Consider the following 17,309-nt stretch of genomic DNA (forward strand, 5'->3'; position numbering starts at 1 on the left):
TGTGCCCAGTAGGGATGTGGACACACACTGGGGATGTATGCTGTGCTGGGCAACTCTGTCCCTGTGGGGTCCTGTCAGCAAGGGGGTTGGGAGAGGCTGGAGAAGCCACCCATTTATATACGGTTCTGTAGGGGGAGTGGGGGTCGGGTGGGGGAGAAGGACTTTGTATGGGGGTGGGAGGGCTGGTCCTCACTCAGGCTGTGTCAGGGGCTGGGGCAGGGGAACCCTGTGTGGAAATGAGGGGCCCAGGGCGAAAGCAGGACCTAAAGTGGCTTTTTATAGTGAGACTTGTGCTGGATCCCCATTGACAGAGCCGAAATGGTTGGGTTGATGCTCTGACTATAAGCTCCCAGAAGAGCTGGCGTGCTCTGATCTGTGATGTGATGTGGCCTCTGTGACACTCTGCAGTCCCAGCCACCCGCTGGTCCACAGGGTTACGTGAGAGTCAGATTCCAGGAGTGGAGTCTATGCCCCACTTGGCCACTTCTGAGCTCAATGGCCCTGGGCAATTCCCTTGCCTGCTGAGTCTCAGTTTTCCCATCTGGAAAGTGGAGTGTGCTGGTAACCTCCTCAAAGGGCCTGTCTTATTACTATTTTTTTTCTTTTCTTTTCTTTTTTTTTTTTTTGGCCTCGCTGCACGGCTTGTGGGATCTTCCCCGACCAGGGATTGAACCTGGGTCACTGCAGTGAAAGCCTGGAATCCTAACCACTAGGCCACCAGGGAACTCCCAAAGGGCCTGTCTTAGGTTGAATTGTGTCCCCTCAAAAGATGTGTCCTGGGGACTTCCCTGGTGATCCAGTGGTTAAGACTTTGCACTTCCACTGCAGGGGCCACAGGTTCGATCCCTGGTCGGGGAACCAAGATCCCCCATGCCTCATGACGCCCCCCACCCCCAAAAAAAGATATGTCCACGTGCTCACCCCTGGAACCTGGGAATGTGACCTTACTTGGCAGGAGGGTCTTTGCAGGTGTAATTAAGGGTCCCAAGATGAGATTAATGCTAAATTAGGATGGGCTCTGAATCCAATGACAGGTATCATTCTAAGAGAAAGGAGAGGGGGATTTGAGACACGGACACAGAGGGGAAGGCCATGTAGAGACAGAGGCGGAGATCTGAGTGAGGCAGCTGTGAGCCAGGGATGCCTGGAGTCCCTAGCCGCACCCCCCACCAAAGCCGGGAGGGGTCTGGGACGGATCATCCCTCAGAGCCTCTGGAAAGAACCAACCCTGTCCACACCTTGATTTTGGACTTCCACCTCTTGAACTGTGAGGGAGGGAATTCCTGTTGTTATAAGCCACCCAGTCTGGTAATTTGTTTTGGTCGCCTCAGGACACTTGAGACAGGGCAGTTGTGATGCTTAAATGTGCTGAGACTTGAAAAGAGCTCTGTGGCCCATGGCGGGGGCTCAGGGGTGCAGTCTGCAACACTCGGGGTGGGAGAGTGGCTCAGAGGGTGCCTAAGGTCTGTGCTGTGCTTCCTGGTCATCTGTCGTGTCCCCATCGGCCTCAACCCTGAAACACCTCTGACCCCTAGGGTGTGGCGCCACGTCGTTGGTTGGTTGGTTCACATCTGAGAGCAAGAGGATTTGAGAGACACGAACTGGACTGTTCTGGAAAGACCTGGGGCTGCAGGATGCTGGTGGGAGGCAAGGCCAGACATGCAGCAGCACTTCCTGGGGGTCCGACGTGGCCCCATGCCGTGCTGGCGCCAGACACGTTGTGACCAGTAGACCGTGAATCTCGGGAGCCCGCCACCTGGTGGGTACAGGATGGGGATGGTGGACAGGGTTCATGGGCCAGGCATTTTGGATGGGGCAAACGTGGCTAGACAAACCAAGGGCCCCATGGAAAAGGCCTGGGTCGGTCAGTAGTGCTGTCATTTTTCTCCCTTTTGACCCAGTAAAGGAAGAGGGTAGCTTTAGGGGAAGCTGGGCAGGGTGATTCCGGAACTCCCTGTGCCATCTTTGCAGTTTTTCTGTGAACCGAAAACTTGATTAAAAACAACAACAACAAAGCCAGAGGCCAGTGTGAAGGTGGCTTGGGGGGGCCTGCTCCTTGGGGGGGGTGTCAGAGAGGCCCCCCCAGGGTAGGTGTGGAGGGAGAGCTGTCACAGGCTGAGGCCCTGGGGGGGCGTCACAAACTCGGGGTGCTTTGGGGTCAGGTGGCCAGAGGAAATGAAGAGTGGGGAGAGCAGAGGGCAAGGAGGCCACAGTGAAAGCGTGGGTGATGGGGCATCTGCCTGCCCTCAGCATCTGGAGTGGGGTCCACTCTCACAGTCGGGGAGCCTGGACTTGGACCCCAGGCTGTCTGACCCACAGGCCAAAAGCAAGGGGGAGCCTGGGAGTCACAGCTCCTTTGAGCCGGTGGGCCTTGTCCAGGCTTCACTGACCTGTCTGCGCCTGCCTCTGCCAAAACCCATGAGGATGGGGTGAGGGGAAGGGGCGGCCCAAGCCTCCTGAGGGCATCAGGAGTTATGCTGGTGTCCTGAAAAGTTCTTATATGGCCTCCAAATGGGACTGTCACCTGGCTGGTGAAAGTCAGCTCCTGAGAGCGGGAACAGGGGTGTTCATTCATTGATTCATCCATTCACTCGTGTGTTCTGTGTTTCTTTGTTCCACAAGCAGGTGCTGCTGAGTGTTAGACCCTGGCTTGGATGCCAGGTTTATGGCGAGGTTGGGGGTAGGGTAGGGTAGGAAGTGCCATTGAGGGGGTACAGAGTGAGGACCGCTGGGTGGAGGGATGCACGAGGGACTGTGGCTTGACAGCGGGAAGAGGCATGAACTTCAACGTCAGGCAGCTTGTTAGACCCTGACTGGTGGTGTCACTCTGCTGTCCTCCTTGTGGAACCTCTGAGGCATCAGGTCCATGGGTAGAGCCCAGGCTGGCACCTCCTCACCCCAGGACCTTACTCTTGGGGTTTCCTGGCCAGGCCGGGGATGGCAGTCAGCCCCTGCAAAAGTCAAGGGGGTCCCTAAGACCACCTTCACAGCTGACACCAACTGCAGAATTTGAGGGTTCCCAAGACTACATTCAACTCGGCAGTGCACTGTAAGGACTCAGAAGTCACTGGAAACCATCATACGGTCACGATCTATTATGGTGAAAGGACACAGATCACAGTTGGCGTGGGGCGGCGGCCGGGAGACTTCCAAACACAGGGCTGCAGGTTGTCCCTTCCCGTGGAATCACATGGACAGTGCTTGCTTCTCCCAGCACCAGTGTGTGATGACATACATGGGGATTGTCAACCAGGGATGGGCCCCAAGCCTTGGTGTCCAGGGTTTTTCTTGGGGTTCGCCGCGCAGACTCTGCTGACTGCTGTCTCCAGCTGCTGCAGAGGGTGAGCTGGTATTGCATTGGCCTGAGACCTCCACCCGCAGTCACGCTGTTGGCATAGATACCCAGCGTGGCCCGAGGACCTAGGCAAACAGAGACACTCTATCAGGCAGGGCTTTCACTTCCCAGGAGCTGGGGGCAAAGGTCAAACTGCCCTGGGCCAGGTCAACTCTCCTGCACAGCCCCACATACAACTGAGGGTGAGCACAGGGGTCCCCCAAAGAACGAGTGGAGCCCCGTACTGTGTCCACTCCAGAGGCCGCACCACAAAGCCTGACATTCCCAAAGCACAGTGGATGGGGGTTGGGAACCATCAAGGGAAAGAAAGCCTCCGCCGGAGGGCTGCTGTTGCAGCAGCGCACAAGCCGTGAGCAGCCTGTCCCCAGTCTGGGCTCCCTCTGGCCCGGAACGTGGCGGCTTTGCAGAATACTTTCCTGGATGCTGCGGTTTCCAGAGCTGGCAGTTCAGCCTGTGACAGAAGCACGTGTGTTATAAGCACTTCCTGTATCACACACCTGGCGTTTGTGCACACACGCTCACCTGGACCACCCACTCTAGACATGGGGAAACTGAGGCCCAGAAGGGGGCTGTAGCTCCCTAGGGCCACATGGTACTCTGGAGGTGGTTCTTGAGAGGTGGATGTAAGGCGACTTCCTGCCACGTGGCTCAGACACAAGAAGGGGCTGTGGGGGGCAGGTCTCGGGTCCAAGGTAACCCGTGCCCATCGCCCATCCTGCTTGGCCTCCCCACCTCTCCTGATCGGGGGCCAGCCTATTTCATCTCGTGCAACCGCAGGGAGGGACACAGTGGGGTGTTCACGGTGAGCGTCTCCAGCCATTGGAGACAGAGCCTGGGCCGGACCCTACAGATGCCTGAGAACCACCCGCGGAGGAACGGAGCAAGGTCAATCTCCCTCCTGGCTCCACCGCAGCTCGCAGGAAACAGCTGTTTACCTGGGTGAGGTGCTCGGCCGGGCGAGCAGCCAGTTCCCGAGCTTCACTTCTCCCTCCGGTGTCGGAGGCCCCCCAGGAAGCCGGGACTGGTGTGGGAGAGCCGGGTGGTGTGGGCGGACAGCAAACGGAGCGCTGCCAGGAGCTGTTTGTGAGGGAACGTGAGCCGGTCTTGTTGTGTACACAGCGTCGACCCTAGCAACCGCCCCAGCCGGCTGGAGCGGACACCCACCTCTCCCCGGCTGCCCAGCTGCCACCCCTTCGTGACAGCACCTGCATCCCAGCCTGGGCAGACGGACGGGCTTTGGGGACCTGGCTGAGGGCCTAGGGCCACCAGTGGTGTCAACCAGGTCACGAGCATCTGCTATTCCTGGCAAAGTGGAATCGATGCTCCAGCGAGGAAAGGCCAGGTCCCAGCCCCGCGCCAAGGCAGCCGTGGCTGGTCAGGGAGCCCCGGACTCCTGGTTCTGAGGCCTGGCCCAGCAGGATGAATCCCCCACGCAAGTGATGGGCAGAGGACTGTGCAGGGATGCAGCCACCCCAGATGAAGGCTCTGTAATGCGTGAGGCTGGCGGGACAGGCAGAAGGAGCCTGGGGGCTTGGGCAGGACTCCTTAGAACTCAGGCGGGGTCTGGCAGACCCTCTCGCCCTGTGTGTGCTGTCAGAGGGATTGTACATGCTGCACTTTGAAAGCCAGCACTGCACTTCTGAGCTGGCCTCTCTGATTCAGGCCAGTGGAAAGGCAATTTCTCCTGTGTCCGGGCGTAAATTCGCAGCCTCTGGCCCACACCCCAGGAACGCAGCCTTTGGCGTGATAAGAAATGGTTCCCCCGGGGGGGTGAGGGGCCTCCTGCACAGGCTCCAGGCTCCAGGTCCACTTGATACTCTTGCTTAATCACAAATTGTCTGAGTCAGCTGGCGACGCCCCCTCAAGTTCATGGAGGCAGCACCCCCAGGGCGAGTTTCCCTGCCTGGGGAGGGCCACCTGGGCGTCTCGGGTCTCTGATTCTGCTGGTTTTGGTGGAGAGAATCATGGCTCCTTTGAGAATCTGAGTTATGGGGTTGCCACACCCTCTGTGCCTGGTGCCACTGACTCCACTACTTGGGGCCCTCGGGAATGGCGCTCCACAGGGTGTGCTCAGGAACCACCACCACCCCCGCTCCCCCTACGCTATAGCTGTCGGTTTCTCTCTTGCAGCTCCAGCTCCAAAAGTCCCAGTACCTGCAGCTGGGCCCAAGCCGTGGCCAGTACTATGGCGGTTCCCTGCCCAACGTGAACCAGATTGGGAGCGGCACCGTGGATCTGCCCTTCCAGGTAAGCCCCCATTCCTCTCCCACACCACCTCCCACCTGGAGTGTGTTGCAGTCTGGGCCCTGGCCACAGAGCAAGAGAGCGTGCATGACAGCCTGTGAACAGCTGGGGTCACCAGACAATTGCCGCCGCCCACCCAGCCCCCACCTACTCCTTCCCCTGGGATGGCCTGGCCAGGCCTCACCCGGATCCCCCCTGCCCATCCTCTGTCAGCAGAGCCTGCAGAGAGGCCGAGGTCTGGCTGTGAGTGTTTCGGCAGCCGCTACACCTGTTGGCCGGCTGTGCGGCAGCGGGAACCGCTCAGGGCCTCTGGGGCTTGGCTCCGTCCCGCTTCAGTAATCCGCAAGCCCAGCAATTCTCAGAAGGAGGCCCCTCAGCCTGACCCCACTTGTCTGCAAACGTTTTCTGGCAGAGACCCACACAGCACGGCTCCCGCAGGCCGCATAGCTGCCGCGCACGTCCTTATCATAAATAAGAACAGATAAGGTCCACCGCCTGCCCGGTGCAGGGCCGGCCTCTTCTCCCGGGCCATGTCCCTCGACCCTGGTCTGCAGGTGGAAGTGGGGGCACGGTGGGCCCAGGAGCTGGGCTGATAGCTGGGCCCCCCCCACTCCAGCACAATGTCTGGACTCTGCAGGGACAGGTCCACCGAACAGCCACGCACTTGTCCCGTTGCTGGGACAGAGCCCCAGAAACAGCCATGTCCGTTAGCATGTTGACAGGCCAGGTGGAGCTGGGTCGGTCTCACAGGGATCTCAGTCCCCACCCACCCCGCAGTCATTCCCTAGCTTGTACTCCTCCCACACTGCTGCTGGGATGTGGCAGGGTACCAGCCCAGGGTCCCACAGGCTGGCTTGGGATCCGGCTGGCTCAGCTCTGAATCCCCAGGGCCTCTTGGAGCACGGCCCTCCTCAGATGGCCTCCACATCAGAGCAGATAGATGCATGGGGCTGTCATGCTGATCTTGACATGCTCCAAAAGCTTCACCTCTTTGTCAGGGCCCTTTCTAGTTTGGGTTTTCTCCTCTCCTCCCTGGCTCCCCTCTTCCTCTGTTTCCCCATCCCCTCCTCCATCAAGGACAGTGTCTCTCTGGGCATCCCCAAGCTTGGCCCTGCCTGAGGCCACTGTAGAGCCCCCGAGGGCCGAGGGTGCATGGGGGCCTGTTGGGCTTCCCACTGGGGGGCCAGGCGAGGCAGGAGTGTCTCAAAGTCTTGGTTCTTTGCATTTTCAGCCCAGCGGATATCTGGGGGAGGCTCTGGCAGCGGCTCCTGTCTCTCTGGTAAATGAGCCCCTGGGCTGAGGCCTCGGCATCCCCGGCACGTGTGCGGGCGCTGGGTATTCCTGTGCGGCCGCCCCCGTGGCCCAGCGGGAGGTGTCCCGTCTGCCAAACGGAAGCAGATTCGCTCTGCACCCCCTTGTCTGGGGAAGTGCATATGTTCGCGTCGAGAGACCCCTTTCCTGGGGGATCCTAGCATGCGTGCCAACGCTGCATGGTTCGTTCCTGTGACACATGCACACACGCGTGTGCGCGGATCCTAACTCGGCCTGGCGAGCTGGGCCCGAGCTTCTCTGTGCCTCTGGCTCTGCTTCAGCCGCCTTGGTTTCCCCTCTGGGCTTCCAGGCATCTCTGGGAGGAGATGAACGGCCCCTGTCCTCTGGCGTCTGTGCCTGGACAGTTCCTACCCTCCCTCGGTCACTGCTATCTCCCGGGCCCACAGCCTTTTGGAGGCAGAAGCACAGAAAGACCCAAGCTGGCAGCGTCCTTGCTGGGTCAGAGAAAGACGGGGTCCCCGGACGCCAGGGGTCCCCGGACGCCAGGGAGAGCAGTCAGCCCGGAATGCTCTCCGAGGTTTTCGGACAGGTGGAGAAGAGCAGTGAGCCAGCCAGTGGCAGTCTTCCGGAGGAAATTGCTTTTTGCCTGGCTGCCCAGACAAGACAGAAGGGCCCGAGGGCCAGATGGCCAGGTAGGAGGCTGGTAGCTGCATCCAGAGCTAGCTAAGGCTGCCAGTCTCACCCTAGTCAGATGGTGAGGGGCCCATGGCACCAGGGCTGGTGGAGAGCAGGCTCCTGGGGACCTCAGAAGCATGGAGCCAGGAGCGGGAGCCGGGCGTGACTGGGGGCCTCATGCCAGCCCCAGGTGCTGGAAGGGAGCCCCATCCAGCCAAGCTGTGGGCCAGGGCTCCGGAAAGTGCCTGCACTTGGCTGCCAGTGGTGCTGGGACAAGGCCGTGGGGGAGAGTGCGTGGGGGCCGAGTCTCAATCAGGACCAGCCCCAGGCTCCACGAGGAGCCTCCAGGGAGCCAGCACTTGGCCAGGTGGGCCCCTGACGTCCTGGGCTGGAAGCCCTGGGGCTGTCTCTTGGCAGGCCCCTCCAGGGATGACGTAGGTGGGGAGAGGAGGCCGGCCAGGCCCGGAGAGAGAGGGCGGAGGCCTGTCTGCACCTGGTGAGGCTGGGAGGGGGTGCTCGGGCCGTCTGCACCCCTGGCACCCTGGCCGGCTCCGGGCCCCGAGCTTGCGCCGCTCTGCCTGGCCCGTGCATGCCAGCTGCACTGCACGCCTGCCGCCCCGGCACCTGGAACCCCAGCTCGCCGCCACCCCTACAGTGCTCGGAGGCTGGGGGCAGGGGCCGAGGAGGAAAGGAAGCCCGTCTGGAGTAGCCGAGGATGTCTCCAGAACTGGGCAGGGGGGTTGTAGAGGGACCCTGAGGTGAGATCCTGTGGGCAGAGCTGGGGTCAGATCTTGGACCACAGCTGGTAACCGTGGTTTGGGTTCCTCTCTTTTTTTCCATCTCTTCCTCTTCTCCCTCCCCACCCCCAGACACCCTTCCAGTCCTCAGGCCTGGACACCAGCCGAACTACCCGGCACCATGGGCTAGTGGACAGAGTGTACCGGGAGCGTGGCCGCCTTGGCTCCCCACATCGCCGGCCCCTCTCAGTGGACAAACATGGAAGGCAGATATCCTTTTCCCAGAGGATGGGGGCGGGGACCACTTCATCCAGCTGATGGACCTGCCTGCTGCCAGCTCTGTGATAGAATCAGGGCTGCTCCAGTCCTCCAGGGCTACTGGGCCCCACCAAGAGGGGGTGCCATTGCATGGCAATCCTGGAAGATTTCCTGGAGGAGGCAGTGCAAGCTGAGGAGCCTTTAGCTAGGCAGGGCCTAGGGGAGCACAGGGAACAGTGACACAGAGTAGGCCACTGGAGCACACAGCCTGAGATGAGAGTTGGGAGGGTACACTCAGATGCCTGACTGGGCAGTGGGGCCCAGGAAGGCTGTGAGCAGGGCACCCACATGTCAGGGCCATGATGGTGGACCCCTCTGGGGGCCATATGGAGCCAAGGCAGTGGGGCCGAGGGGGATCTGAGCCAGACACAGACAGATCAGAGGGAGGCTTGATCTGAAGACACAAAATTTGCCTTTGCACCTCTGCCAAGCAGAGAGGTTGTGAGGAATACCCCCCCGCCCCACCGACTTGGCTGCCCCTTGGTACTTAACCAGCCAGTCTCCCCCGCCACTACGGTCTGAGTGGCTGCTCCTGGGAACCCTGGCTTTCTAGAACAGAGAAGCCTGTTCTTTCCTGGTTCTCGTTTCCATGGGCTGGGGGAGCCTGAGCAACTGGGCGCCAGACCAAGCCCTCGGGCCCTGGGAGTCACCCCGTCAGCCCAAAGTTAAGAGTCAAGACCGGGGTCAGCTGAACTAGACTCCCTGCAGCCCCCCCTACGGGCCCCCGTTTCATGGCTGAGGCCCCTCTTGGAAGGGGTGCAGCCTGCACGTGCGCTTGCAGGGGGTGAGTGCTGAGTGCTAGGTGGATGGGGCTGCACCCTGGGGGCTGCTCGCAGCCAGGCAGGAAAGGCCCCCGCCCCGAGGCCCCAGCTGTTTGCCGGCTCCCAGCAGCCTGGCTACTCCGGCTGGCCAGCGCAGGGTTCTTGGGGCTCAGGGCAGGGCCTCAGCTGACAGCACCATCCCCTTAACTCATACTCACGCAGACAGCTGCCCATATGGCACCGTGTACCTCTCGCCACCTGCGGACACCAGCTGGAGAAGGTCAGTGACCCAGAGCCAACCCCCAGCCCTCTCATTGGAAACAAAACTATACTTTCATCGTGGCTGTGCTTGGAAAACCAATACGCAGTCACTTAAAAATGACAAAACTTAGAAGCATCCAGAAGTTTCTAGAAATCAGCTCTATCCCTGTAAACAATGAGGTCACAGTTTTGGGGTCTTCCAGGGATTTTTTTTTTTCCCCTCTATTTATGACTTTTTTTTTCCTTTTCTTTTTTAAACAAAGTTGGGATTGTAGTGAATATTCAGTGTTGTCACTTGCTTTATTTAATGCTCTGTTATGATTGTTTCCCACATTCCTGAAAAGCCAAAGAAAATTTGATTGGAAAAGTATGAAATATTTATTACTAGAAGATTAGGAAAATACATAAATGCATCTAGAAGATGAAAAAAAAAGTCCATAATGCCATCATCTAGGAAGATCTAAGATAACAACAATAATATAGTTAATATAAATACCTACAGTAACACAGGTGATAGTTGCACACCAGTGTGAATGTACTTAATGATATAGAAGTGTATACTTAAAAATGGTTAAAAAGGCGAATTTTATATTTATTTTAGCACACACACACAATAAAACATATGTAGGTGACTTGAGTAAACAAAAACCCAAAGTAAGCAAGCTGTTAAAAAAAAACACAGCACAAAATATATCATTCAATTAGGGACGTCCGTAATTAGGGACTTCCCTGGTGGCACAATGGTTGAGAATCTGCCTGCCAATGCAGGGGACACGGGTTTGATCCCTGGTCCGGGAAGATCCTATATGCCGCGGAGCATCTAAGCCCGTGAGCCACAACTATTGAGCCTGCACTCTAGAGCCTGTCAGCCACAGCTACTGAGCCCGCGTGCCACAACTACTGAAGCCCGCGTGCCTAGAGCCCAAGCTCTGCAGCAGGAGAAGCCACCACCGTGAGAAGCCCACGCACCGCAATGAAGAGTAGCCCCCGCTCACCACAACTAGAGAAAGTCCGCGTGCAGCAACTAAGACCCAACAATGAAGACCCAATGCAGCCAAAAATTAATTAATTAATTAATTAATTAATTAATTAAAAGACATAATTAAATGCCCACCAAGCACGTGTTCATATACCAGGTCCTATTTCAACCATCACATACATTAACTGATGTAAGACGCACAGAGCTCTGTGGAGTTGGTGCTGTTATCCTCCCCATTTTAGGCATAAGAAAGCGCGCAGAGAGGTCAGAACACTTGCTCAGGGACAGACAGCTGGTGGGGAGCCAGGATTCCCCTGGCTCCTCACAGCTTAGCTGGCCCCAGGGTCAGAGACAGCCCGGTCCTCTGTAACCTGCTGTTGTCCTTGAACCAAGTTTCCTCTACGTCACTCTCAGTGTCTGGGACATCCCCGTTGGGGGTGTGTGGCTCTTTCCCCGAATTGGCTGTGCAGCTGGACCTGCCCTTTGCGTGTCTGCCCAGCTCCCCGTGGCTGCCCCTGGTTTCCTAGGCAGCTGAGGGGTTTTTCTGAGGACCCTCCCTCCAGGCACCTGCAGCTGGGGGCAGATTGTGTTATTGGGGCAGAGAGTGGAGCCTCTCCCAGACTCCTGGGAACACTGGGCTGGTTGGAGCAAGACCCCCCCTTGGCCATTGGTCACCAGTAGGGGGCTTCATGATGGGTTCATACTCCCAAGGCTGGGCCACTGTGGGACTGTCAGGCCCTCTCTCTTCAGGGTTTCAACAGGAAAGCACTACCTTTTCCCTAAAGCCGTGAAGGCCATCGAAGGGGCAGGGATGGGCAGGGGCTGGTTAGGAATGAAGGGACAGCTCTGCTGCAGCCTTTGCAGACGAAAACCACAATCACTGTTGTGGTTCTTCAGGGTTTTTGCTAAGGTATGCAGCTCACAAAAATGACCCATGACTGCCACCCTGTTCCATCGGGTGGGTCCCAGATAGAGTGGAGCCAGGACTGTCCCTTCGTCCCCTTTGGGGCCAAGGCTCACTGTCTCTCTCCTCTCCCCAGGACCAATTCTGACTCTGCCCTGCACCAGAGCACAATGACGCCCACCCAGCCGGAGCCTTTTACGGGTGGGTCCCAGGACGTGCACCAGAAAAAAGGTATCATTGGGGCCCATGGGTGTCTTTCCTGGGGTCATGCAAGTCCAGTGGGTGACCGCTGTGCTCCCAGAGGTCACAAATATGTAGGTGGACAGACCTGAGAGGGAAGACTCAGCAGGTGCTGTGGGACAAGGGGAGGGGTTCAGGGAAACTCTGAGATGGCGCTATTTGATTTGGATTTTGAGGAGTGCTTAGGAGTTTTCTAGACAGAGAAAACAGTCCCTGCAAACTCAGATTAGCTTCTGATCATGGATTCAGGGTATGGCTGTGCAGTCTGGGGGCCTTGCAGATTCTTTCAAATGTTGGGAGCAGCAGGCCCGGGGAAAAGGGGCATTTATCAGCTCGTGACCAACAGTCAGAGCTAGATGTTCAGCTTCAGGTACCGTTTGATCCAGGGCTTCACACTGGATCATTTCCCGGCTCTGATGCTCAGAACCTCTTGGTCCACAGGGTCTGTCCTGGCACCAGTGGGTGGAAAAGAGGCTAACTGTTTCCTAACTCTTGTCCAGAGCCTCCTTTCCAACTGGGTCATGCACACACCCCTGCAGCTGGGGCAGATCTGTGCCCAGGCCTCAGTTCCTCCTTGGAGCCAGGTATGGAGGCAGCATCCCTGGGACCTTCCAGGAAGGTACATGGCATCTTAAAAACCGGGGCAGTGTCACCCAGAGAGGGGAGCGTGATGCTGTGAGGCCAGCCCTAGAAACCCATGTGGGCCTGATCTGCTCCAAGACGCTGAAACCAGACAGTTAATCATTTACACTGCAGGTCCAAACGTTCACCACTTTTTTGGTAGCATTTCACTGTGCAAGTATGTAAACATACCGCGGAGAGTTTGCTGATAGAAGAAGGATGGTCAACCAGAACTTCACCCCTTGGTGGGCAGGGGCTCTCCTCATGTGATCTTTCCAGCTCATTGGGCATCAAAGGCGAGACTGCAGATGGGAATGTCTCCATAATAAAAGTGAGGATTCCAAATGCCTAGGGGTGATGAGAATGGACCTGGCACTTCCCTCCTGTTCCTGATGCTGGGGGCAATTCAGAGGGTGCCGTCTATCCTGAGGGGGGTCCTCCAGGAGCTTGGGGCTTTGTGGGGGTGGGTGAGTGGGCTTCGCCCTCCCCAGGGACTCTTTGTGACTGTGGAAGGACCCCTGGCAGCTCAGAGTCCAGTTGGCCTTGGCGGGGGTGGGGGTGGGGGGGTGGGACACATCACCTCTCCCTGTTCCTCTAGGAGGGGCCCAGGCAGTAATGAAGTCTGGTGTTAGCCTGGCTGTCCTCCCATCGCCCAGTCCAGGATTCTAGAAGGAGGAATTAACCTCCTCCTTCTAATTATGTTCGTAGTGGTGCTGTTGCAGGTGAAAAACTGAACCTCCAACAGGCATCGAGAAATTGGATCTCATAAAGAAAGTGTTTAATCTCACGTTAACTGAAAGTTTTAAGGAAAGGGGCCTTCAGGCACAGCTGGTTCCAGGGCCTCGAATGATGCCCATCCAGTCCCTTAGACCTTCTCTCTCCTCCTTTCCTCCTCTGGGACTGGTTGGCATTGCAGCTAACTCACGGAGCCATAGCTACCATGGTTGGATCGACCTCAGACTACGTTGAGCTACGTGGCTTGGTGCTAAAAGCCCAAGAGGGGCCCGGCCTCTGGGTGCTGACAGCCCAGAGGGGGAGGCAGGTGTCCACAGGGCTGTAGGTGGGGTGCACGGGGTGAGGCGACCCGTCATGGGAGACGGGGAGAGATTCTTGGCTGTTCTCTGCAGCCCGAGGCCTGAGTGGGTCCTGTGAGAGACAGAGTCGACACACGTCCTTAGCTCCAGAGCTTTCATTTTCATTTCTTTTTAAGTCACAGGTTCTCTGACTTTTTTTTTTTAACTTTTCTTTTTCTTTCTTTCTTTCTTTCTTTTTTTTTTTTTTTTTTAACGAAACTCTTTTTTACTTTAGTACAATCCCCAGAAGTTACTGTTGGGGCAGTTTCATTCATATCACGGTCGTGACTCTGTATGTCAGGGAAGTGCCCTCCTGGTGCCACCACACAGCTGCAAAGATTCCTTTTCTGCTTCTCCTTCTTCTCCAACCCCACCCCACCCCAGTCTTACTATTAACAGTCCCTGGAATGGAGGAGACCACATCAGAGATGGACAAGAACCTTTCTAAGCAAGCATGGGACACCAAGAAGGTAAGAGCCTAAGGGTTTTCGGAAGTGGTTTTCCTTCTTGATCTTTCTCTTTTTTTTTAGCACAACCCACGTGAAGATGGTGGAATAGCACATTGGGGGAGTGTTGCCTTCCCTGAAGTGTGAACCTCATTCAATGTTTTTTTTTTTTGGCTGTGCTGCACAGCTTGCGGGATCTTAGTTCCCCAACCAGGGATTGAACCTGGGCCCTTGGCAGTGAGTGCTTGGAGTCCTAACCACTGGACCACCAGGGAATTGCCTAAACCTCATTCAGTTTTGACCAGTCACATAAGCCTTGAATACTAATGGCAGGCCTGTTACACTGGTGAAAACCATGTAAAGAATTAAAATCTATGTTCACTTTGGCAGCATGTATACTAAAATTGGAACAGTGCAGGGAAGATTAACATGGCCCCTGTACAAGGATTATGTGCAGATTCACACAGCGTTCCATATTTTTATGTGTAGTGATGGATGTTAACTATTAACTAGACTTATTGTGGTGAACACTGCAGTATATACAAATAGAGGATTATGATGTTGTACACCTGAAACTAATATTATATGCGAATTATACCTCAATGAAAAAAAAGAAAGAAATTGAAGCCAGAGAAGTTAAGTGATTTGCCCAAGGCGATGAAGATACTTAGGGTTTAGAACATATACCTCCTAATTTTTAGCCTGTGATCGTTCTACTAACCCATAGTATTGGGTAATTATCATCGTTTATCGTCATTCTTTTTTTTTTTTTTCTGTTGCACCACACAGCACGCGGGATCTTAGTTCCCCAACCAGGGATTGAAATCGTGCCCCCTGCAGTAGAAGCACGGAATCCTAACCACTGGACCTCCAGGGAGTTCCCTGTCCTCATTCTTAAACATAAACTTCCATTCACTTGCACAATAATTGCAGCTTTTATTAGAGTACAGAGTCTGCTTGGAATTCCCAATTGGATTGGGATTTCTGTGTTATTTCCAGGTCCAGAAACAAATTTCTCAAGTTCAACCTACAAAAATGTCTAGTGATAAGATAGAATTCGTGCCATGAATACAGATTTCAACGAATTTGAATAGAACAAAAATGCATTAACACTGAAGCGATTTTGAATGTTTTTTTTTAAAAAAATTGAAACCCTGTCAGGAACTCGGGAGGGAGATGATGAATGAGCAAACAGCACTTTGTTCCTCAAAGGCATGTGTTCAGAACGTTTGAAATCAACAGGAAACAACCTGAATGTTTGACAGTAGGGGATTTATAAGGAAACTGTCCTCAGTCCCTCGTGTGGAAAGCTCTGTGTGTATGGGTTGGGATCTTTGAAGGAATTTTAAAGGCATGAGAGACTTGTGATAAAACTGGTATGTGGAAAGAGCAGGATAAAGCTGTTTAGAAAGGCACAAGACACGTAATGATGCCAACAGATCCCTGGGTGTGCAGGACCAGGCCCTGGGGGAAACCCGAGTGCAGGTGTGAGCAGCACTGTTGGCCTTTTAATCCCTGTCTGCATGTTCCAGTTTTGCACAAGGAACGCATATGATTTTCAAACTTGGGGGGAGAAACTTAAAAATTCTAACAACCCAAACAAAGTCAAAAAGTAACTGAAACGTCTAGTTGCAGAGAGGTGCGTCAGTAAGGACAGCAGGGTCCCTACGCATGCCCAAATGTGGTGCTACCATAAAGAAAGTGAAGATGGCCAGCATCTTGACTCTGGGGAGGGGGACAGCCCCAGCATCCTGGGAGTGAGAAGATGGTGGCAGAGCCCAGCATCTTGGCGAGACTTCCTTTAACTGCCCCTCAAAAACGATGCATCTGTGAGGATGTCAGTAAAGGAATTCCTGTGGATTTGTTGGGGGTGGGGTGGGGGGTGATGGGTGAATTTTTAATACTGTTTAGAAATCTGTTAGGATCCCATAACATTCGTGGAATGCTTTTGAAAAGATTCTTTAGAAAAAGTCATTGTCAAAGTGCTTAGTAAAAAATCTGGTAATGAAGCGAGTGTTTACCCACGGAATTAAGGAGCCTGTGGCCAAGTAGAAACCCGTTCCTCCGGCATTCCCTGCAGGGGCTAAATGCCTGCTGGTCACATGTCCCCCCTTGGGCTCCCCAGTCACTGCCAGTGGGGCCTCCCCCACCCCACCGCACTGGGTGTGTGCATGGGAGGCAGGCCTAGCCCCCCCGCCGGTGTGTCCACGCTCCTGTAGCATGTCAGCCAGGAGTGTCTGCCCCAGGGCCCGAGAGGCAGAGAGGAATAAGGGAACGTGACACAGCCGAGCCCTCCACTGGCATGCCAGGTTCTGTCCAGTCATGTCTGCTTCCATCGGAAGAGAGTTTCCTCCTTTGTCCTTGAACAGGTCTGGGGACCCTGCCTGGAGCCTGCAGTTCTTGGATGGTGATAGTGTCCCGGGTTCACAGAAGGGGAAACAGGATTTCTCTGGGACCCTCTCCCCGGGGCTGGTCTCCAGGGCAGCTACGGTCTCTGTCCTTGGGCCGCGTGGGCCAGAGAGCACGTCAGCACCAGGGTCGCTGTGGGAGTCGCAACTCTGGGGCACCATACCGCTGCAAGGCGGGTCAGCAGGGGGTGTGGGGAGCGCCCTCTGTGTTACTTAGGGCATGCGGTTTGAGCCTCCTCAGGCTTCTCCACGTGGTGTCCTTCCTTGCCATGGACAGAGGCACATGGAACAGAGGCAGCCCCTGCCACTGGAGCCCTGCCTGCCTCGATTCAGGAGTGACACAGGGTGTTAGCTTGGAGGCCCCTGGGTTTTCAGTGACCCTGCCCCCCGGCTGGCTGCTAACAGCCATGGTACAGCCCTGGGGGGTTCAGACGTGAAGAGTGGGCAAGCTTCCTCTTCTTCCCCAGTGCCTGCTCTCACAGGGGACCACACCACCCCTGGGCTGTGCCCACAGGTAGACAGAGTGGAAGCTGGGAGGGGGCTGTAGAAAGACCATCTCCACACAACTCTTGGTTTTGCCCCTGGGTGTGTCTGGGGCAGGCCCCCCCCCCAATCCCATGGGGCCACGTGTTCTTCATCTGCAGATAAACTCCACTCTTGTTGAGCATTTCTTAGCCCTGGTGGGGAGAAGCCATGTTGTGAGGAGGAGCAGTGCACGTGAGGAGGCCAGCTCAGCCTCTGCTGTCTTCTCTTTCAGACGGGGTCCAGGCCCAAGTCCTGCGAGGTCCCTGGAATCAAGTAAGTCTCAGCAGGGCCCACCCTGTGTGCCCAAGGCCACCCTGGGCTGCTTGGACGATGCCAGGGCTTCCCCTCCGCTCATGAGGCTACATATCCTGACAAGAGGGGCACTGTGCCGCTGGCAGCCACCCAGCAAGCCCCACCGCAGGGGTACACTCCTACCCCTCCTTCCCTGAGATGACAGAGTCCCTGTCCTAGCCCCAGCACACTCACCCCT

At 56.1% G+C, this 17,309-nt stretch overlaps 1 protein-coding gene across 13 annotated transcripts in view; it reads left to right on the forward strand.

The window, feature by feature from the left end:
* Window positions 1–17,309, forward strand: part of CRTC1 (CREB regulated transcription coactivator 1) — a 78,136-nt gene that overhangs the window by 39,945 nt on the left and 20,882 nt on the right. For 8 of the 13 annotated variants that reach the window (XM_081234006.1, XM_081234015.1, XM_081234013.1 and 5 more), the window contains exons 2-8: window positions 5,486–5,602; window positions 6,831–6,878; window positions 8,416–8,553; window positions 9,581–9,642; window positions 11,643–11,737; window positions 13,825–13,910; window positions 17,052–17,092. In XM_081234006.1, the coding sequence (XP_081090132.1) occupies window positions 5,486–5,602; window positions 6,831–6,878; window positions 8,416–8,553; window positions 9,581–9,642; window positions 11,643–11,737; window positions 13,825–13,910; window positions 17,052–17,092 (587 nt within the window). Of the gene's footprint in view, window positions 1–5,485; window positions 5,603–6,830; window positions 6,879–8,415; window positions 8,554–9,580; window positions 9,643–11,642; window positions 11,738–11,776; window positions 12,699–13,824; window positions 13,911–17,051; window positions 17,093–17,309 lie in introns of those variants that run through there. The other 5 variants (XM_081234012.1, XM_081234010.1, XM_081234011.1 and 2 more) reach the window with 4 other exon arrangements.

This window comes from Mesoplodon bidens, assembly GCF_964165515.1.
Source record: "Mesoplodon bidens genome assembly, chromosome: 4".
Taxonomy (NCBI): domain Eukaryota; kingdom Metazoa; phylum Chordata; class Mammalia; order Artiodactyla; family Ziphiidae; genus Mesoplodon; species Mesoplodon bidens.